This window comes from Mugil cephalus, chromosome 10 (assembly GCF_022458985.1).
Source record: "Mugil cephalus isolate CIBA_MC_2020 chromosome 10, CIBA_Mcephalus_1.1, whole genome shotgun sequence".
Taxonomy (NCBI): domain Eukaryota; kingdom Metazoa; phylum Chordata; class Actinopteri; order Mugiliformes; family Mugilidae; genus Mugil; species Mugil cephalus.
In genome coordinates, this window is record NC_061779.1 from 6,415,001 (window position 1) to 6,435,234 (window position 20,234).

General features: G+C 39.6%; 2 protein-coding genes across 2 annotated transcripts; both read right to left on the reverse strand.

The window, feature by feature from the left end:
* Nucleotides 1–364: 364 nt before the first annotated feature.
* On the reverse strand, nucleotides 365–9,060 carry LOC125014991 (cytochrome P450 2F2-like). The gene is made up of 11 exons (XM_047596593.1): nucleotides 6,837–9,060; nucleotides 6,388–6,550; nucleotides 3,442–3,606; nucleotides 3,197–3,357; nucleotides 3,035–3,103; nucleotides 2,370–2,474; nucleotides 2,137–2,275; nucleotides 1,407–1,492; nucleotides 1,183–1,284; nucleotides 955–1,096; nucleotides 365–855 (listed from the first exon to the last, which is right to left on the reverse strand). The coding sequence occupies exons 1-11, from the start codon at nucleotides 6,996–6,998 to the stop codon at nucleotides 668–670; spliced, it is 1,482 nt and encodes a 493-aa protein (XP_047452549.1). The 5' UTR covers nucleotides 6,999–9,060; the 3' UTR covers nucleotides 365–667.
* A 1,871-nt stretch (nucleotides 9,061–10,931) lies between these two features.
* LOC125015516 (cytochrome P450 2F2-like) lies at nucleotides 10,932–19,946 on the reverse strand. Its single transcript, XM_047597459.1, has 12 exons — nucleotides 19,886–19,946; nucleotides 19,364–19,673; nucleotides 18,435–18,597; nucleotides 16,384–16,536; nucleotides 16,134–16,294; nucleotides 14,825–14,893; nucleotides 14,596–14,700; nucleotides 13,606–13,741; nucleotides 13,265–13,350; nucleotides 12,552–12,653; nucleotides 12,320–12,461; nucleotides 10,932–12,235 (listed from the first exon to the last, which is right to left on the reverse strand). Exons 2-12 carry the CDS (start codon nucleotides 19,523–19,525, stop codon nucleotides 12,042–12,044), a joined length of 1,473 nt encoding a protein of 490 aa, XP_047453415.1. The 5' UTR covers nucleotides 19,526–19,673; nucleotides 19,886–19,946; the 3' UTR covers nucleotides 10,932–12,041.
* Nucleotides 19,947–20,234: the final 288 nt, after the last annotated feature.

Below are 20,234 nucleotides of genomic sequence, written 5' to 3' on the forward strand. Positions count from 1 at the left end.
TCGTTGGTACTGTATAATATTGTATAGTTTTCTAATGTATTGTAACATATCAAATCATATTATATTAAACTAAATCATATGATTTTGATGTTCAACAACATTTGTTATTTTTGTTTATTTTATAGGGCAACTAGAGAAACAGTGAATATTTAAATATTATGTCAATAATAAAATCTGACTAAAATCAGATGTATTTTCACCTCATCTGGGAATGGATGTTTCCAGAAGTGTACCAATAACACCTGACTGTGTTGTATAGAGGATGTCTTTTTTAGGACATTTGACTGCACAACTAAACAATGAACTGAACATCGCATAATTATTTTTAATGTCAAATATACCAGCAAACAGACAAAATTCGATATTTCTTTCAAAGATTTAATTATTTATTGGTCAACATTTTTGAGGTTGCTCATACTCATACTCATACATACGTAAAGGCTAATAAACAAGGTCTCTTGATATATTTTATGTTTTAGCCAGATAACACACTTCAGGTCATTACAATAAAAACAACATGCTTAAAGACCAATGTTTTTACGAGCTGAAACACAGTGATTTTCAGTAGCTTGGTCCCTATAAGGGAGCCCTTTCAACTTACACAAAGCGATTTGTTTCTCAGTGGAATTTCATTGTTTGTTTCAGTGTCAGGGAAGCCTCTGACCTATCAGGCAGTTCCTCTGAGCTGAACCTTCATGCGATACGGTTTGGGGGTCTGGGTCGTCCCGTAAACTGGAGTGTAATCTGGCTCTCCTGCATCCTCAGGCCAGATGAACTTAAATTTCCTCAGCAGAGACACGAGAAAGAGGAAGAGCTCCATACGAGCCAAGGCTTCTCCGAGACACACCCGAGGACCTGGGGTTCAAAACAACAAAAACAATACACGCATTACAAGTGCCTCCTATTTAATTCTCTGCTTTCTGTATCTGCTGGTGTAAGACCAATTTAACGCACCTATTGAGAAGGGCATGAAAGCCTCTGGTTTGAAAAACTCTCCTTTGTCGTTGAGGAAGTTTTCAGGGTTAAACTCACGGGGGTATTTCCATTGTCCTTCCTCAAACAACACGGACGTTAGGTTGGGGATGATAGTGGTTCCCTGGAGAAAGTTTGGAAGATGCTTGTGAATCTGTACAAGGAGACTGACTGTGACGCACATTCTCCTAAATTATTTGTTTCATTTACCCGAGGGATTGAGTATCCCATTAACTCTGTGTCTTGAGTGGTGCAGTGGTAAACGCTGAGTGGTACAATGTTTGCCATCCTCTGGATCTCATGAATAACAGCCTGCACATCAGAGACGTCTTTTAGACCATCACACTGAACAACAGGAACATCTGATCTGAGAAGTATTAGACTGTTTAACGTCACATGACTGATCCAAAAAAAAAAAAAAAAAAACCTATTACCTGCACGTAGGGCATCTGGTCTCTGTCTTCAAAACTGGCGTGATCCTTCCCGTCCAGAATTTTGTCTATTTCCTGCTGACAGCGCTCTGAGAAATGGAGAGAAGAAAGTTATCAGGGGTGAAGGTTGAGAAAGAGTTGTATAGTTAGCAGAGAGAAAATAACTAATTGAGACATGTGTGTATATGCACAACGATCAGGCATAACATTATGACCACCTTCCTAACATCTGTACCTCTAAAACAGCTGTCCCTCATATGAGATTGATGAACACATTTTCTTAATGTTCTTGTGTTTTGCCTGTTTGCAAATGTTTTCTTTGAATCCTTTGATGCACTGAGGTGTGTTGAAGCCCCTCAGCTGCCACCAAATGGACCCATTTGATTCATTTTCCTAAAAAGGTATATCATCAGTAAACTCTGGTCCACCTGTCTCTCTATCTATGGGTTGAGGGAGCCTCTTTTTGCGACTTCTGCGTATCTAACCAGCTACAGAGTATATTTTTGGTCTCATAATGAAAGTAAAACTTCTATGTTTCTTGTACCAAGACTGAAGCTAATGAAGTGAAGCAGAGACATTTCACAGAGGTTTTAGCTGAGGTCTGTTTAGGTACATCTCAAAATAGGTTATTGGGCACATTCCATGTGAATGCACAGCTGTGCTTAGTCCCGGGGGTGCTCGGTTTCCCAGCTGCTCTTCCAGCACAACATCACAATACAGATTAGAGACGTACCCTGAACCTCAGGATAATTCATCAGATAGAGAAAGCCAGCGAGCAAGGTGTTGGCGGTCGTGTCTGTTCCAGCAAAGTGAAGATCCAAAAGGAGCGCGCACAGCTGGTCTTCGGAAAACGACGAGCCATCGTTTCCTCTCTTTGCGAGCAGACGCCAGAGAAAGACAGCGGGGTTAGCAATTTTCTAAATTAACTGCTAAGCAACACTCTTATATATAAGCTGTCACACACACCTTATCCAGTTCGTCCAGGTAGCAGTCTATGAAATGGCGTGGTTTACCAGGAATTCTGCTTTTTTTACTCTCAGCCATTATCTGTAAGCGTTTCTCGTAGGAAAGCTGGCGAAGAGAAAGAGTTCCAGTTAAACATTCTCTTAAAACCTGACCTTCACAAGGTCCAGACACAAGCATTTGTCACTGTCACTGTTTTTCTAGTTGCTTTTTTGTGTGTGTGTCTGTGACATGTTGCAATGTGCCTTTAGTTTAAATACAGGTTAAACTGACCTGTTCATCACACAGTGTCAATCTCCTCACCCTTTAAAAAACTCTTTTTGCTGATTTTTCTTACTTCTTTCTTAATTTATTTCTTATTTTTTTCTTCTGCTTATGTGTATATCTTATTTTTGCGCCGTGTCTGTGTTTCCCTTAATTTTCCATCAGTCCTGCCTTTTATTTTCCATGATCACCAGATGATCTTCTGAGGCTGATTTGTCATTGAACTTTACATTTGATGCACATATTTGGTTTGGGACACAAACAACTGCTGAAATGAATGATAGAGCCATCACCCTGTCTGTTCAGAGCTAATTAACCAAGGTAGGCTACTGATGTGTTACACTAAGATGGTTAACATGGTAAAATACAAAAATAAAAAATTAAATTAAATTAAAAAAACCTACCGCAAACAACTGAAAGGCCTTCTGGAAGGGCAGCGGCAGGTTGCGCACCATGGGAATAGTGTCATAAATCTGTGTGTCAAAAGATAAATTCCAAAGATTTAAGACCTGTTTTTATTTCTGAACATGGTTCAAAGAGAGACTCAACTTTCTAGTAGTACTCACCATGCCCCAGCGTCCATTGATCAGTTTGGAGGTGTCTTGGAAAAGACGAACGGAAAACTTCATGAACTCGTCGTCATAGTCGAACCGTTTAGCAAACAGAACTTGACAGATGACGTTGGCAGCAGCGTTGTGGAACAGCACGTGAGGGTCGGTGGGCTTTCCTGGAGAAACAATATGAAAAGATGAGTTGTAGCTCAGAGCAACTCAAAAGATTCATTTGTAAGGCCTGACATCCACACACATACCCACACTCTGCTCCAGAAGTTTCGTAACATGTTGTATCTCTCCCAGAATCCTCTGCTCCATCGATGTTTTCCCCAAGCCGAAGTTTCTCAGGGTCATGAGGCCGAAGCGCCGGTGCTCTTTCCAGGTAGGGCTGTAATCTGCCAGAATCACTCCTGGAGCATGAGCTGCATGGACACAAGGCCAATTAAGAGCGTAAAGGGAGACGTTTAGCCACTTTGAGCTATGTTTCCAGTGAACGTTTTTCGATTGCACTTAACTTAATGAAAGGAAGTTTATACTGATGACAATGTGCTTGTTGTCGTATTTTACTGATGTTGTGATGCATGCTTTTATTTTGAATATTTTTTATGTACTATTTTGCAAAAAAAAAAAAAAAAAAAGCAAACAGGTTAAATGAAGATTTGTTGTGTGACTCTTTGAAGGTAGCTGAACCATAACGGCAAGATTTAAAAAATTAAAGTAGTATCAGTAAAAAATAAAAAAATTAATTAAAAAAAAACAATAATCAAAATGATCTGTGGTTTGTTTTATTTCTTTGACAGCTTTGGTAGTATGGTTTTTCTGTATTTCAAAGTAAAAATAAGTTGTTGTCTTTTTTTACATTGACATATTGTGGTGTTTCGCCATAGCTACCGCCAGATGGCGCCATTGTACAGATTTTATACCCTCAGCGTGTCGATATTTTTGACACAAACTGCATTATTAATACATTACATTTTTATTTTTATTGTAATAAAGGCATTTCCGGCATTTCTAATACTTCTCTCGGTTATATATTTCAGGAGTGGCCATTGTCATTATGCACATTCCTCTGAACCTGTGATCAGATCAGATTAGTACACTAAAAACAAAAACAACATACAAACAGAAAAACAGAAAAACTGTTTGGAATTTGGAAGTTCATTCATTTTCTACTTTTAATTCATAAAATTATACATGCAAGACTATTATAGTATCTTATGTTTCACACTGTGGCATTTATAGTTTTCTCCGCTAAATGATCCAAATGCTTCCTCCCCCTACACTTCCTCCCCTTGATTAGATCGCTGATCTGAACCATCTGTTCCCCAAAAGTAAACATGTCCTTTTCTTTTGTGGAATTTGTTATTCAGAGGAAATAAATCAGACAAGTTGACACATTTTTGGCACCAGGAGCTGGTTTGGATCAGCTTGCACCTGCAGCAACACGAGTGTTGTTTTAGCATTGGGTTAAAAATTAAATGTGGACAGTGTGGTTAGTAACGCTGCGGTGCACAATTAAAATAACTTGTAAAATATAACTCTTGTTATCAAGCTGTAGGCTCTAAAGGGACTAACGGTGCGGTCCCTGCCCTCATGTATGAACGGTGCTGTGAGCCGGTCTGCTGATAAAGACTGCTGATATTATTAGTAATTAGTAATTTATTAAATTAATTGTCATTGTCAGTTTGGGGAACAGTTGGTAGAGAATGAATGCACCATATCATCACCATAAACACACAATGAGGATGTGAGAGAAGCTGTGAGCAGATAAAGATTAAAACAACCAAAAGTGTCATTTGTCAGCAGTTTACACTGATTGGAGATTTCTCACCTAGAATTACTTCTAAGTTGCAACAAACTGAGTGTGGAGTGATCTAATTTCTTCTAATTTTATGGAAGTTCTGAAGAAGCCATTTGGGTATGGTGTTTACACGTCAAAACTCAAACCAAACCTTCACAGAATTACTAGTCTGGTCATTACATACAAAAAGATACAAAAAGATAAACAGCTTCTGGTGAACTCAAGGACCACACATAATGACAATGACCAGAGAAAAGTGATTTATTCAGAAATATCTGTAAGTTCTGGTGGGTAATAATTAAATCATGTAAATAATTTATATTCATAACTATTCATGTTTTTAACAACGACAAAAAATCCTGCACCTGTCTTATACGTCTATGTGACCTACCTATTCTGACGTTCAAATATTGAACTGCCAATATTGACGTCCTAATGGGGTCATGGTTGGACGTCCAAGTAGTGGACCTAGTTTGCAAGTTCAGACTTGGTCTTAGATCGACGGTCGCAATATAAGCACGTCCATCAGACATCTAATGTTTAGTGGGTCGCCTATATTGCAATTGCTTTGCGTTTATTTGCGTTTATTGCGTTTATTATTTTTTTCAGTCGTCTTTCTGTTCACTACTCCTCCTAGAGTTATGAAGCAATATACACTAATTGCACATTAAAACATGCATCTCAATCGGGAACGCTGTGCTATGACTTGTGTGAGCGATTCTCCCAATTCGTGAGAAATAAAAAGTGGGCATTGGACAAGCCTTTGAGTTACAGAAATAAAAAACAATATGAAAACGTAGGTATTTTTGTTGGCTTTCAGACAGCGGTGGTCAGGTTGGGACTTGACTTAAAATTTTCCCTGTGTGTGTGTGTGTGTGTGTGTGTGTGTGTGTGTGTGGTAATTGAGTCCAGTTTTTCACTGAAAAGCCATCTGCATACTCTGCCAAAACATTATGACTCCCTTAGACCAAAGCAGCCTTAGCAGTAGGTGGGGGACCTTCATTAATGCTGCAGCCATGGCCCTGGTCGTTCTGACAACAAAATGCCTTTGTCTCACACAAACCACTAAAACATTATGACCCCGTCACACTAAAACAGCATTACAATGACCACAACAGCATTGCCACCGTAAAAATTGCCACTGGAATTTTCTGCATTCCTGTATTACTTTTCCTTTTGTCTCAGAATTGGTTAACATCTCGCAGATAGTGAAGACAAGATGTGTCACTTTACTTGCCCAAAACACATTTTCCCCACATTTTGTAGGATTTATTAAAAAGAAAACACGGTAAACATAGGTATGTAGATTTTCGTGAACGCTCCGCGGTCAGCTCACATTTATGATAACGTTAGGAGCATGCATCAAACATCACTCTGCATAGATGAAATGGGCTCACAGTACCTTTCACTCTTACAGCATGATTGACCATTTGCTCTTGTGGTCTGCCAGACAAGGCGGCACCTTTGTTGACCAGGGCTTCTTTCAAAGCCTGCAGCCCATTGATAATGACTGCCGGCTTGGGGCCGATGAAAAGGCTGTAGACGTTACCATAGCGCTTGGAGAGCTGGAGACAGAGATACACTGCATTATTTAACTAATATAAATTATGCTTCATTTGTAATATATTGTATTTTGTCCAGAAATGTATTCATACAGTTTCAGACAGATTCATAATGTGTCCAAACTGAATTATTTACATTTAAACTGTATCAACTGAATTTCATCATCTATTATCCAGGAGATCAATATAATTTTTCCAAAGTAGAATATATTAACTTAAAGCATCGCACACATTGACAGACAGAGTGAAAAACATTTCAACTGTGCTGGTTAAGTAGGTTTAACCTTACCCTCTCCAGATCTGCGATGGGACTCTCCAAATTAAGATCCAGCAAGTTTCCGAGGATGGGGATGGCTCGGGGGCCTGGAGGGAAATTTTTAGGCCGTCGCGTTTGAAAGAGGAGCAGGAAAAACGTAAGAGCCAGCAGGAACAGAGCCAGCGACGCAAACATGATGAAGCACTGATGAGAGTGAGTTTAGGCAAAGCCTTTCACTCTGGTACCTTCATAAATACACAGGACTTTTGCACAGTCATGGGGTTGAGTGAGTCATATCAGCAGGTCAGCCACTTGTTTACCTAAATCAAATCACAGACATCAGAGCACTGAACTAATCATCCAACAGATGAAGAGCATTCATTCGTCTGATAAGCAGTAATTTATTGTTAGATTTATTCATGGGTTTAATTTACAATGGGCCACGTGTTTTCTTATTTCTTTATCATTTGTATGCGAGGGTGTGTGTATGTGTGTGCTGCAGTATGACTGTAGGTGCATTTAACCCCATCTGGTGGACACACACAGTTCTTTGACCGTGTGGCCATAGCTTTAACCTATATAGCCATAACCTATATTAAGTTCATTTTTGTTTGTCATTGAGTTACCTGTCAAGCAAATTTCTGCAATAAATGGTCACTGGGACCGACTGGAACACACCTCATCCACCTCACCAAAAGGCTGCAAACCCAAATTGCTGATGGACAATGCCAGTATCAATTCAGTCTTCTCCTGTGTGGCTGGTAAAGGTGATTAAACACGAGACATAGATGCTTACACAGCCAGTAGAAGTGCAGAAGGCACTGGCATCGCTAGGCCTATGTTAAGGGGGCTGAAGCCTCTCTTCAGTCCTCATCAATCCATTCCCCTTGTTCATATAGAGAGCGACCACGTCACTGAAAGTCCAGTCCGTTTTCCCTGCAATATTTCTTGCACTCTGTACCTGCAGTGTGGGTGCACCATTGTATGTGTGTATCTTGGAAGCACATAAAGCTGATAAGGATAGATAAGAAAGTTTTTTTTTTTATGAAAATAATGCATTGTAAAGGTCCTGGCTGTTTATAGAGTTAAGTGTGCACTCTTTGGGGTGACTTCCCTCTGGAGCATCAGCTGTCATTCACATGAAGTATGATTATCATTAGTGGATAATCATAATAATAACAATAATCACTCCACCACCCATATGGACCTATAGGAGACGGGGCAGAGCAGCACAGGGAGTGAGAGGGGTGAGTCTAAAGGATTTCGTTGATAGAGTCATTTGTGATGCCGACAGTCTTTAAGTTTTATGGAATTATTAATACAAAATATGAAACATATTAGTCAATGTGCACCATATAAGACTAAATATATTTAAATATTTGGCAGCAACAAGTATTGTGTTTTGAATGAACGTCATTAGCCTCTATGTTGGTCAGTTATGAATCGTTACTGCTGGAACCTGCGTTTGTTGTTGCAATGTGTTTAAAACAGGCTCAAATATAATAATAATAAATAAATTCTCAGTCTTTGTTAGCTGTTTGTGAAACGCACGACATTCACTCACATCGTGTCCTTGTCCTTGTGGCCAAGCCTACCTGGTCCTTAAAACCTAGTGATGCCCCTGGCAGAGGGGCATAACACCTCCATCCTCAAAAGGGTTCCTCCAGGAGCCTCTGCAGTCATACCCCATCATCACCTTTGATAACACATCATCAACACCAGATACAAAAGAATGTTGCGTGTAGCACAACAGCCATAAACCAAAATTATTACTTAAATTATTACCTTGGACAAAGGTTGGCAACAAATAATCCCAACACAGTGAACTTTCCTCTACACAGACCAATGGTCATACACACACATGCAAATTCAATGAAACCAAGTGACCTACGAGCAAATGAAAAATCCCCAACCAAAAAGAAAATGTGGCACCACGCCGCACAATTTTACAGTCTTCACCTAGCTAGTACTACATGACAACACTAGCCACCAAAATTGGCACGACTTCCCTGCAAAACTAGAGGTCACACGTACACACAAAACACAGCACCTGTATTTGCTGATGTTCACACGTGATTCTTCCTGTCAGCTCACATGACATATCCCCATCTTGACAAAGAACACAGTAAAAACAAAAAACAGCAAATTCAACATGCCATCACAAAATTAGAGGCTCTTGTTCGCAATTAAACTGTTCCAGAACTTACTCGGTTTCCTTTCTACCTAAGACACTGAAATTTTAACTAACTAGTCCTCAACTAGTCAGCTTTCCTGGGCATGCCAATCATCGAGGGCTCCCATATGAAAGGACTGTGTCTGCAGTGATCCTGGTGCGCACTATTGTTTGCCTGAGCTGCTGGTCGTGTATTGCTATGCTGAAAATCAATGTCAGCTTTATTATTTAAAATTAAAGGTTTTTGAATTGGTAGGTTTGGTGGTACTCTGAAGATTCTTTTATTCCCATTCATGTAGCACGTCTCCGTCTAAAAACACTAGATTTTAGGGTGGGTGCCACCTTTGTATTTATTTTTGATTAAGATCCATTTTTGTAGATAAGATTTTTTTTTTCCAAGTCCAGCATCAGATTAGGTCCAGTTTTACTGTATGTCTTTCAGTTTATTATTTGGCAAAACGCACCTCGTCCAACACTCCTTCGCAACTGTGTTTCTGTGTTAGTAGTAGTTAGTAGTTCCTGTGTTAGCCTGTTGGTCAATAAAACATTTTTCTTTTTGCCCACATGAAATCCAACTCCATCGTCTTTTAATTGTCATGTTTATGTCTCCTTTCTACTTTACCATCTAAGGACTCGTGACGCAATTTCAGTAGTTCTAATAACATGCAATAATAACATTGAATAATTCATCAACTGGTAGATAAAGAGATGAAACAACTCTGGCATTCTGTCACAAAGAAGTCCAAAAGTTATCCCAGACGAGCCTCCATTTACGTTATGACCCGGCTCGAGAGGCGACACATAAAGTGGAAACACATGGAGTTACAAGAAATATGTGTTTAATTCTGCTGACAGAAGAAGGTACACTATATTACTAAAATATATGATGTCAGCTTTGCAGCTATAACAGCATCAGCTCTTCTGTTGAGTTTGTCTGCAGTGTGTTTGTGGGATTTTTGACAAATCTTTCAGATGCACATTTGTGAGGTCAGACACAGATGTTGGACGAGAAGACCTGGCTCACAGTCTTTGCTCTAATTAATCCCAAAGGTGTTGTACTGGGTTGAGCTCAGGACTGTGCAGGCCGGTCATGTGCAGGCTCATCCATTCCTAATTGTTTTAGGAATCAGAAAAGTTTTTTTCTGATTCTGATTCTGATCCATGTCTTTATGGACCTTGCTTTGTGCACTGGTGCACAGTCATGTTTAAACAGGAAGGGGTTATCCCTAGACTGTTCCCACAAAATTGGAATCATAATCTCTTGGTATACTAAAGCATTCAGAGTTCCTTTCACTGGCCCCACCTCCACCAAACTTCACACACGGCAGTCAGACAAGTACTGTTCTCCTGGCAACCATTGACCTAGGCTCAATGGAGGAGTGTAATTCATCACTCCAGAGAATGTCTAAACTCTTTCTAGAGTCTTGGCTTCACACCACTGTATCCAACGCATTGCATTGAATGTGGTGATGTTTGGTTTGGGTGCAGCTGCTCGGCCGTGGAAACCCGTTCCATGAAACTCTGTGCATTGCTCTTGAGCTAATCTGAATGCCACATGACGTTTAGAAGTCTGTACATACTGCATTATCCTCCAGTTTATGCAAAGACATGTATTTTTTCTTTTTAACGAAACAAAAAGCAAAGCAAATACAAGCTTATCACAACAATGGACATTCTACTGTGGTAGACACAGCATTTTATGCAGTCACATTTAGAGGAGATGTAACTTTCCTGAGCAGCTTATATAACTGTAGTATGGGGAGGACAGGGGGCCGCCCCAGTGGAAAGTTACTGGGCCTACTTGCTCTGAAAAGGGAAGCTGTCTGCAGACATTGTTCCTCCATGTGAGGAAACAGACACAGGCGATGATTCCAAGATAGAGGAAACATGTTACTGGTGTCTTTATGTGCAGTCTGCACTGGTGGCTTCTCAAATCAGTCATTGACTAGACAATATTTCGTTCCTTTTGTTTAATTTACAATTTTTTTAGAAGCGGTTAAGATACACTGGGATACAAAACCAAGCTGTCTGAATTAAATGAAGTGACATTCAATACATACATATATCTTTTGTCTCCCAGATTAAAAATGCTGCGGGAGCTACACAAAAATGAGCTATGGTAAGATCACATGTTAATACAAAGATGTACAATAATCTGACATATTTAGTACAATTTACAATTCCAGATTAAAGTCATCTTCTTTGTTCTTTTTGGTGACAAGTCAAAAGTCATAAATAAGGTGAGCACATTTGTTTACAGGGAACCTAGTATTCTATTATTAATCACAATAACTACCCAATCAAAATAAAAATACCTAATGTAAAAGCCGCAATTAGAATAGACTGCAATGAATTTGTAAAACAGATATGGTCCAGTGAACAGGAAGCTGTTAATAACCACTGATATGAATGTTTCTCTCTGTGTGCACTACATATGTTTAATGTGATGAATAATGTGACGACTTTCAAGGTGGGAAGGAAACAGTGCTGTCAAAGTTTGGTTCGGTTTAATTTCTGACTGATTCTATGCACCACAGTGGGCAGAACCACACTGTGCATGTCAAAAATGTTACTTTCTGATTGAGGTTTTGGAGCATTTCATCTCATCATTCATTTAACATCCACGTAACAGCTACACTGATCTCTGCTGAGAATGATCTGAATCGTGTTGCACATACACCATCGATGTTAATGTGACCAGTGAAAGTGGCTTTTTTTTGTAAGCATGTATGTGTTTGAGAGTGTGTTGTCCATCCTACAGTCAGGGTCGTCCTGTTTTGAGCTATTATGGTAAAATGTGCATTGATAGATGAATAGATTAATGACTGAAAGAAATGACTACTCGTCAAACATTTTGACTCCAATAAATGCCCTCCTCTAACTTCAAGGCCTGATCAGATCTTGCATTAAAATCTGATCCAAGCAATCCAATGGCAAGTGACCAGTTTTGACTGGATCTTAACACAAGGTGTGAAGAGGCCCCATATTTCATTATGTCTATTGTCACACGGTGGCAAAAAAAAAAAAGAAACTTGTGTTGATCTTGCTCTGTTTCTGTTCTCTATTTACCCACTATTTCCAGCCCTGAGTTGAACCTTCATGTGATAAGGTTTGGGAGTCAAAGTGACTCCATAGACGGGAGTGAAATCTGGCTTTCCTGCATCCTCGGGCCAGACGAACTTAAACTTCCTCAGCAGAGTCACAATGATGAGGAAGAGCTCCATACGAGCCAGACTCTCTCCGAGACACATCCGAGGGCCTGGGACAAAGAAAAAATGATGTTAAGACTCATTGTGTCTGTGCATGTCGCTCTAAATAAGATGCACTGTTTGTGCTCTTTTACCTGCAGAGAAAGGCATGAAGGCGTCTGGTTTAACAAAGTCGCCCTGGTCATTAAGGAAGTTTTCAGGGTTGAATTCGTGAGGGAACTTCCATTGTCCCTCTTCATTCAGCACTGAGGTCAGGTTCTCAATGATCATTGTACCCTGAAGAGAAGAGGAAACACAGGATTAAAGATTAGATTCAAGCTAATGTTGCCCGTGTTGCCAGCACCTTGTTACCCAGATGCCTCTTACCTTGGGAATGGAATACCCCATGAGCTCTGCATCTTTGGTGGTGCAGTGGAAGACACTGAGTGGAACAGTGTTGGCAATCCTCTGGACTTCATGGATCACAGCCTGGATGAAGAGAGATGTAAATAACACTTCTTATAGATTATCCTTATCATAAACCAATGCAAGTATAACCATAAACAGGGTTTTCAAGATAATGCTTCAGTGCTGATAACTGTCAGCAATACACCAATCGTGTCTAGCAACAGGATGTTGTTAGTGGGGGGTGCCATGGGTTGATTGGCCTTTTGGAATCTAGTGAATTTGGAAGGCAACACATTGTGCTGTTCTTCATGTTTTTTGGAGTTTGTCCTAAACAGTTTTTGACACTAAACAGTGTCATTGCTATGGGGTGGGGCCGCCTGGTCTGGTCTAGGTGGGTGCTACACGTCTAAGTAACATCCACATGAATGCTAGATCTAAAAGTTTCCCAGCAGAACACTGAATTGTCCCAAGACGGTCAATGTTTATTTACTTTCCCTGTCACTGGTTAGAAATTTATGGCCGATCGGTGTATGTTGACAGTAAACAAAAGTGAATACATTAAATCTCCAAAACCTATTTACTATATATATCCATCTGTGAATGATTTCCTAGACACAGCACTCAGGCCCAGGAACACACTTCACACAGGAGTGAAAGTACAAGGAGAAATCTTATCTGAGGATGTCCAGTACCTGCACGTAAGGCATGTTGTGTCTGTCCTCAAAAGTAGCCCGGTCTTTATCCGCCAACACATGGTCTATCTCCTGCTGACAGCGCTCTACGGGAGCAAGGTAACATGCCACAATACGACTTGAATAGTTAGAGGGTGAAAGGAAAACCTACATCAGGTATAGAGAGATTGCAGAATATAGAGAGTAGAGCAGAGTAATAGATGTCAGTTATGGATAAATCTTGGTCCATGTGTGTCTGAACTGCATCCACTGAAGATCAGGTGAAATGATGCCAGTCTAAGACAAACAGATGACAATTACAAAAAAAACATACTACCTCATATTTGTATGTGCATGAGTACCTTGTATGTCGGGATACGACATTAGGTAAAGGAATCCAGTGAGCAGGGTGTTGGAGGTGGTGTCAGTCCCGGCAAAGTGAAGATCTAGAGCGTACATGATGAGTTGGTCCTCTGAAAATGTGGAGTCATCACCTCTCTGAAAGGAAGATAGGGATCATTGTAAAACAAAAAGCTGTTATACCATTCTGATGCATGCACTCCTGAAGGACAGGTCACAGGCAATTTACATAGGATAAAGTCTGACTGGTTAGCCCCTGGGGACAATGGCCATTATTTTAGGGGTAGCGGTTCAGTTGTCCACATGTAACAGGGTATTCTTCCGTCTTCCTCCTTCTCATCACAAACTTGTTTCCCTGCATTTAACGTGTACCCAAACTTGGCTGGTCAATTCTGCACAGACTAGGGAAACCAGAACCTCCTGCATTTTCATATTTTCGTGGTATTGTGTTTTGTTACCTCAGTTGAAATCCTGTTAGATTTGAAAGTTTCTTTATTACGTCTGTCAAGGTTCTCAGTCATCCAGGTCATGGTGTGTGTGTGTGTGTGTGTATGTATGTATGTATGTATGTATGTATGTATGTATATGTATATATATATATATATATATATATATATCCAAAAATGTTGAAGCAGTGAAACTGGACTCTCAGTTGGAGTTTCTTAACGACATTTTGCCACTCATGCCATACATTAATGTTTTTGGATTCACTCTTATTAATTCTCTTTGTCCCTTGTCAAGTCGTCTATGCTATTACGCTCGTTTCCTAGTGGGTTTCCCAGCCTTCCTTTCTCAGATTTTTCTTACTTGTCAATTTTTTTTGCATTACCCTGAAGTGCTTTCTGATCCTGACTAATACATGTTGTTTAAACTTCTTTTGTGTCCTGTGTTCCTCACCACACATCTCAACACGTATACCAATATCATTTTATAGATTTATAGATATTTTGAGTGAGTAAAATAACTAATTATGATTCATCTAAACACCACACCTTTTCCAGTTCGTCCAGGTAGCAGTCAAGAAAGTCTCGTGGCTGTCCAGGGATTCTGGTCTCCTTGTGCTCGGCCAGTACAGCAGTAGTTAAACCCTGGCAAACCTAAGTAACAAATAAAATTAAAAAAGTCATCATTAATACATTTGTGTTATCTATTTTTTATCTGACAATGAAATTACAGTTTTGTAGTACAATGTATGTGTGTGTGACCTTATTTAAACATTACCTCAGCATTCTTAAAGGCCTTGCGGAAGGGCAGGGGCAGGTTTCGAACTATGGGCATAGAGTCATACAACTGTAAAAAAAAAAAAAAAATTATTAATTTATTTGAGTCCAGAATATTTAGATTCATGTTGTTCAATCGTTGCACTAATAGTGTAAAATTAGTGTTGTCAAAGGAGTTGTGAACAGGATAGGACAGATAGAAGAGTTTCATTAGCAGCCATATTTAGCGTTAAAGACATTTCAACATACTTAGATTCCGCGTTTGACGTTACACAAGATGAATTATGTAGCAGACAAGTTACTTTAATCCCAAATGTTTGCAAAGAAAACAGAAGCACATATTCAGTACAGTTTTGGGAGCATTATTTTAGTAATTATTGAGGCACAGTCAGGCATCAAAGCTACATTTCTTATGATTTGTCCATCTGAAAATATGCCATTTTATAGTCAGAAATGAAATAATGGGTCTAATATTAAATTCACAGAGTGTGGGAAGAAAGAACTGGTCATATTCACTACTTTTTTCACATTTTAGCATTTAACAACATTGTAAATCAGGATGGTGAACGTGATAAACATGGGCTATATTGTTAGTACAAGCATGATTTAGCATGTTAGTGATGGATTCAGCCCCTCACACTCTTCAAAAGTCTAGACCAAGTCTAAGTTTATAATAGCATGTATTTGACTTAAACCAGCCTCCAAGCTGAAACCACGATATTAAGATTATTATTGTCAGTGAGCTCTATATAGTCTACTGTAAGTCAGGTTTACTACCTCAGCTAGACCCCAAAAGACGTTTAAAGAAAGACAACTGGACTTGTAGAATTTCTTGCAGACGTTTCGAAATTCATCCAGGTAGTTTCGTCACTTCTGAGGGACTGGTGGAAAGTTGAGGTTTAAACAGGAAAACTCTGTGGGTAAAACCCACCAGAAACTTGCTTTGACTTGTTTTTGTAGTACCCAGAAACTGGTGCCACTACTTTCCAGACTTAGCCAAAGGACTGAACTTTGCCATAACAACATCACTGCCTCAGAATCTGCCATAAAAAACAACAAACTCACTTGGAAATTAATGGCACCAGTTTCTGGTCAAGCAAGTTTCTGATGGGTTTTACCCACAGAGTTTTCCTGTTTAAACGTCAACTTTCCACCAGTCTCTCAGAACTGAAGAAGCTACTCAGATGAGTGGAGCAATGTCTTCAAGAAATTCTATGAGTCCAGTTCCCTTTCTTCAAATGCCTTTTGGATTACTATGACCTCCATGGCTGAGAACCTTCACAGACACCTCAGTTAGACCCAACACTCACCATTGCCCACGGTCCATTTGCTAGCTTGGCATTCTCAGTGAAGCACTGAACAATCACTTTGATGAACTCATCGTCGTACTCGTAGCGTGTACCAAACAGAACCTTACAGATGATGTTGGAGGACGCGTTGTGAAACATGACCCGAGGACTCAGAAGGCTGCCTGTGAAGGACACGAGACAAACCAATGAATGGCACAGCATCGTTCAAGGATACAAAAAGACTGTTACATGTGCTGCACAGATGACGTACCAATGCTCTCTTCTAGTGTTTTAACAATGTATACAATCTCTCCATGAATTCTGTCCTCCATTGAGTTTTTCCCCAGACCAAAGTTCCTCAAAGTCATCAGAGCAAAGCGACGATGTTCTCTCCAACTAGGTCCATAATCAGCCAGAATCACTCCTATGGTAGATGCAGCAACACGTTAAGCGGTCAAGTCTCCTGATAAGCAGCGAAAGTACAAAAACTGCACCCTTGTATGTTTAGGGTGTTGATTTGATTCTGAATATGTAGTCTAGAGTTTAATTGGAAAATGAATTCATTTAGTCATGGGTCAATACAATGCACATTATTTCATTTGTGGATTTATTGCACCTATAATTCTTTCCTTTGTATTTGTTTAAAGATGGTTTTGGAGTTCAGTCATATTCTTTACACAAGGGATCTTCAGCGTTTTTCAGGCCAAGGACCCCCAAAGTGATGGAGAGATTAAGTTAAGTAGGGGCCCTCTACCTACTATACGCGTAGTATGTTAAGCTTGGCTTAGTGCTGTGTAAAATTGTACATAATAATTTTGCATTCAATATTAAGCTATTCAAATGATGTACACAACTATTAGTAAACATATTTCTAAAGGTGATATTGACATGAAATTTTCACTAGGTGTTGGTAACAACCCAAGTAACTCATACATAGAAAGAAACCTAAATAAATAAGTTCAGAAATTAAGTTATATGTAATAATGCAGAATGACACAGGGAAAAGTACTGAATACACTTACTGATATTTAATACTTAAAAAAAGCCTTTGTTGGTAATGAAGCTTCAAGACCTCTCCTGTATGGACAAACTAGTCGCATTGCATTGATCAGGTGTGATTTTGGCCCATTCTTCCACACAAACAGTCTTTAAATCTTGAAGATTCCATGGGCCTCGTCTATGAACTCAGATTTTTAGTTCTTTCCATAGATTTTCAATTGGATTCAAGTCAGGTGATTGGCTGGGCCGTTCTAGCAGCTTTATTTTCTTTCTCTGAAGCCAGTTGAGAGTTTCCTTGGTTCTGTGTTTGGGATCATTGTCTTGCTGAAATGTCCACCCTTGTTTCATCTTCATCATTCTGGTAGATGGCAGCAGATTTTTCTCGAGAATGTCTCGGTGCATTTTCCATTCATCCTCGCTTCAATTGTATGACATTTGCCAGGACCATATGCAGAAAAACAGCCCGACACCATGACATTCCCACCTCCAAACTTCACCGGTGTTTTGGGGGTGGTGTGCAGTGCATTTTGTCTTCCAAACATGGTGTGTGTTATGGCATCCAAACAGCTCAATTTTGCTCTCATCTGACCAGACTATGTTCTCCCAGTATTTTACAGGCTTGTCCAAATGTTGTGCAGCAAACTTTAAATGAGCTTCAACATGCTTCTTCTTCAGAAATGGAGTCTTGCATGGTGAGCGTGCATACAGGCCATGGCTGTTGAGTGCATTGTTTATTGGAAAAATTGTACCTGCTAATTCCAGGTCTTTCTGAAACTCTCCACAAGTCCTTTTGGGCCATCAGTTTGAACTGAACCAGCTGATATTCATTTGCACTGACAAAGGGCAAGATGGTTTTCTGATCACTGATAGATTTCAGGTGGTGTCTTGGCTTTCCATGCCTTTTTCCACCTCCCTTTCTGTGTGTGTTCAATACGTTTTCCCTGTGTCATTTTACATTATTACTCATAACTTAATTTCTGAACTTATTTGTTTTGGTTTCTTTCTATGTATGGGTTACTTGAGTTGTTACCAACACCTGCTGAAAATTTCATGTCAATAGCACCTTTAGAAAAATGTTTACTATGAAAAATTGTGATGTGTTCAATAATTATTTTACCCACTGTAAATTTTGGAATCACGTTAATGTGCATTTAAACAAATTTAAATTTTGAGAAAATTTAAAAAACAATGAAAAATATATGAAAACCCAAAGATTTTGCTACCAACCCTGCTGTTGCTTTCAACAGGTGATACTGGTTATAGTTAGAAAAATGAACTGGAACTACACATCATCTATCCAACGACATGTAACGTTTGTTTTACCTTTATTCTGTGTGACGTCATTAACAAATAGGTCTTGGGGTCGTCCAGCGAAATCAGCAGCCTTGATCACTATGGCCTCCTTGATGGCCTTCAACCCATTGATGACTACAGCGGGTTTGGAACCAATGTAGATACTGTAGATGTTTCCGTAAGTGTTCATCAACTGGGAGGGAACATGATAGCATATCAGTGCGTATGTATTGTACCTTCAGGTGGATATTACTTCTGAGTCCAGTGTGCAGGATTTAGAGGCATCTACCCATTCTTTTTATGTGCCTAACTTATGGTTATGCATACAACTTCAAGGCACAATTTGAGAAAGGACCTCTCTGAAACTACTGCTTGCTTTGGGGTGCTGGAGAAACGTGGCAGCTTAGTAGAGGCCGACCACTTCCCAAGGGTTTGAGGAACTTATTTTAAACCAACAAAACAACAGTAATTTGTTACAGCTGAGTGGACACACAGTGTATTCTGTCCTGCAGGAGAACGTAATAAAAATGGATGCAGCAGTGCAGATTCAACCAGCAGAAATTACAATGGAACATATTTCACATATTAAAGTAGAAATAATAAACAAACAGTGACACTAAATAGCAATGGAAGTATTTAGAAAGTGAGTAAATAAAGGTGAAAACACAAACTTTTAAATCACTCTTATGGAAGAACCCACACAACTTAATCCTGGTTATAACTGCCCTGCACACTTCTTGGGTGGAATTTATTTGCTCCAGCACATATATTTGAATGCAGCAAAAAGCAAAGCAAGAACAGGCTTGTAACAACAATGGAACATTTACTGTGGGTGACACTTTGCAGTAGTTGGCTTTGCTCCAAATGTGTAAACGGTGAATGAGAATACAGCCACATTCAAAGGAGTGGCAGCTTTCCTGAACAGCATACACTTACATAACTGTCGTTTGAATTCTTACCCTCTCAAAGTCCTTCAATGGGTTTTCTAGGCTCATGTGCAAAATACTCCCCAGTATGGGAAGAACTGGAGGCCCCGGCGGAAAGTTCTTGGGCCGCCGCGGTTTGAGTTGAAGGAAGATAAACCAAACACAAATCCATAGCAGGACAAGAGAAACAAACATGGTGCTGCAGAATGGCACTGAACTGGCTGACTTGCTGTGAAAAGGAGAGCCGTCTATGGACTTTGTTCCTCCGCGTGAGGAAACATCAAATAGACCCAGGAGATGGTTTAGAGATAGAGAGAACGTGTTGCTGTATGGAGGACCAACTCTGCCACAATTAAAAATAGACAGAGAGATAGAATAAGAAATGAATAGATAGAAAAGATAAAAATGAATAAATCTACTTCCATATACAATAACATTGCGTTTTCTTTAAGTTGAGAATAAATATACTACATATATAAACATGCTGAAACTTCTGTTTAATTCAATCACAGCCTCAGGTAGCATTCATGATTTTTTACCACTTCCTCCAAATACCTGAGTGAAGATAAGCGCCTAGTTCTGCAGCAATCTCCTGGTTTGAAGCCGCCCACGTCGGCTCCTGCCTACCATCGCATTTATGACTGTGCATGTGCAGTCGGTCTGTGTACTTGCCAGTCAACGAACAGGTAAAAACAGGTTCAGCCAGTGTGGACAACCCCCTTATCTGCATTACATTCCATTGTACATGCTGAAGTCCGTGTATCAATAAATAAATAGAATTTATGGCATATATTTAGGTATTTATTCATTCATTTATTTATGGCATATATCTGTAGGTACTTATTTATTTATTCATTTCTTTATTTATGTTTAATTATGGCACAGTTGGTCCTCCATGTTGCTG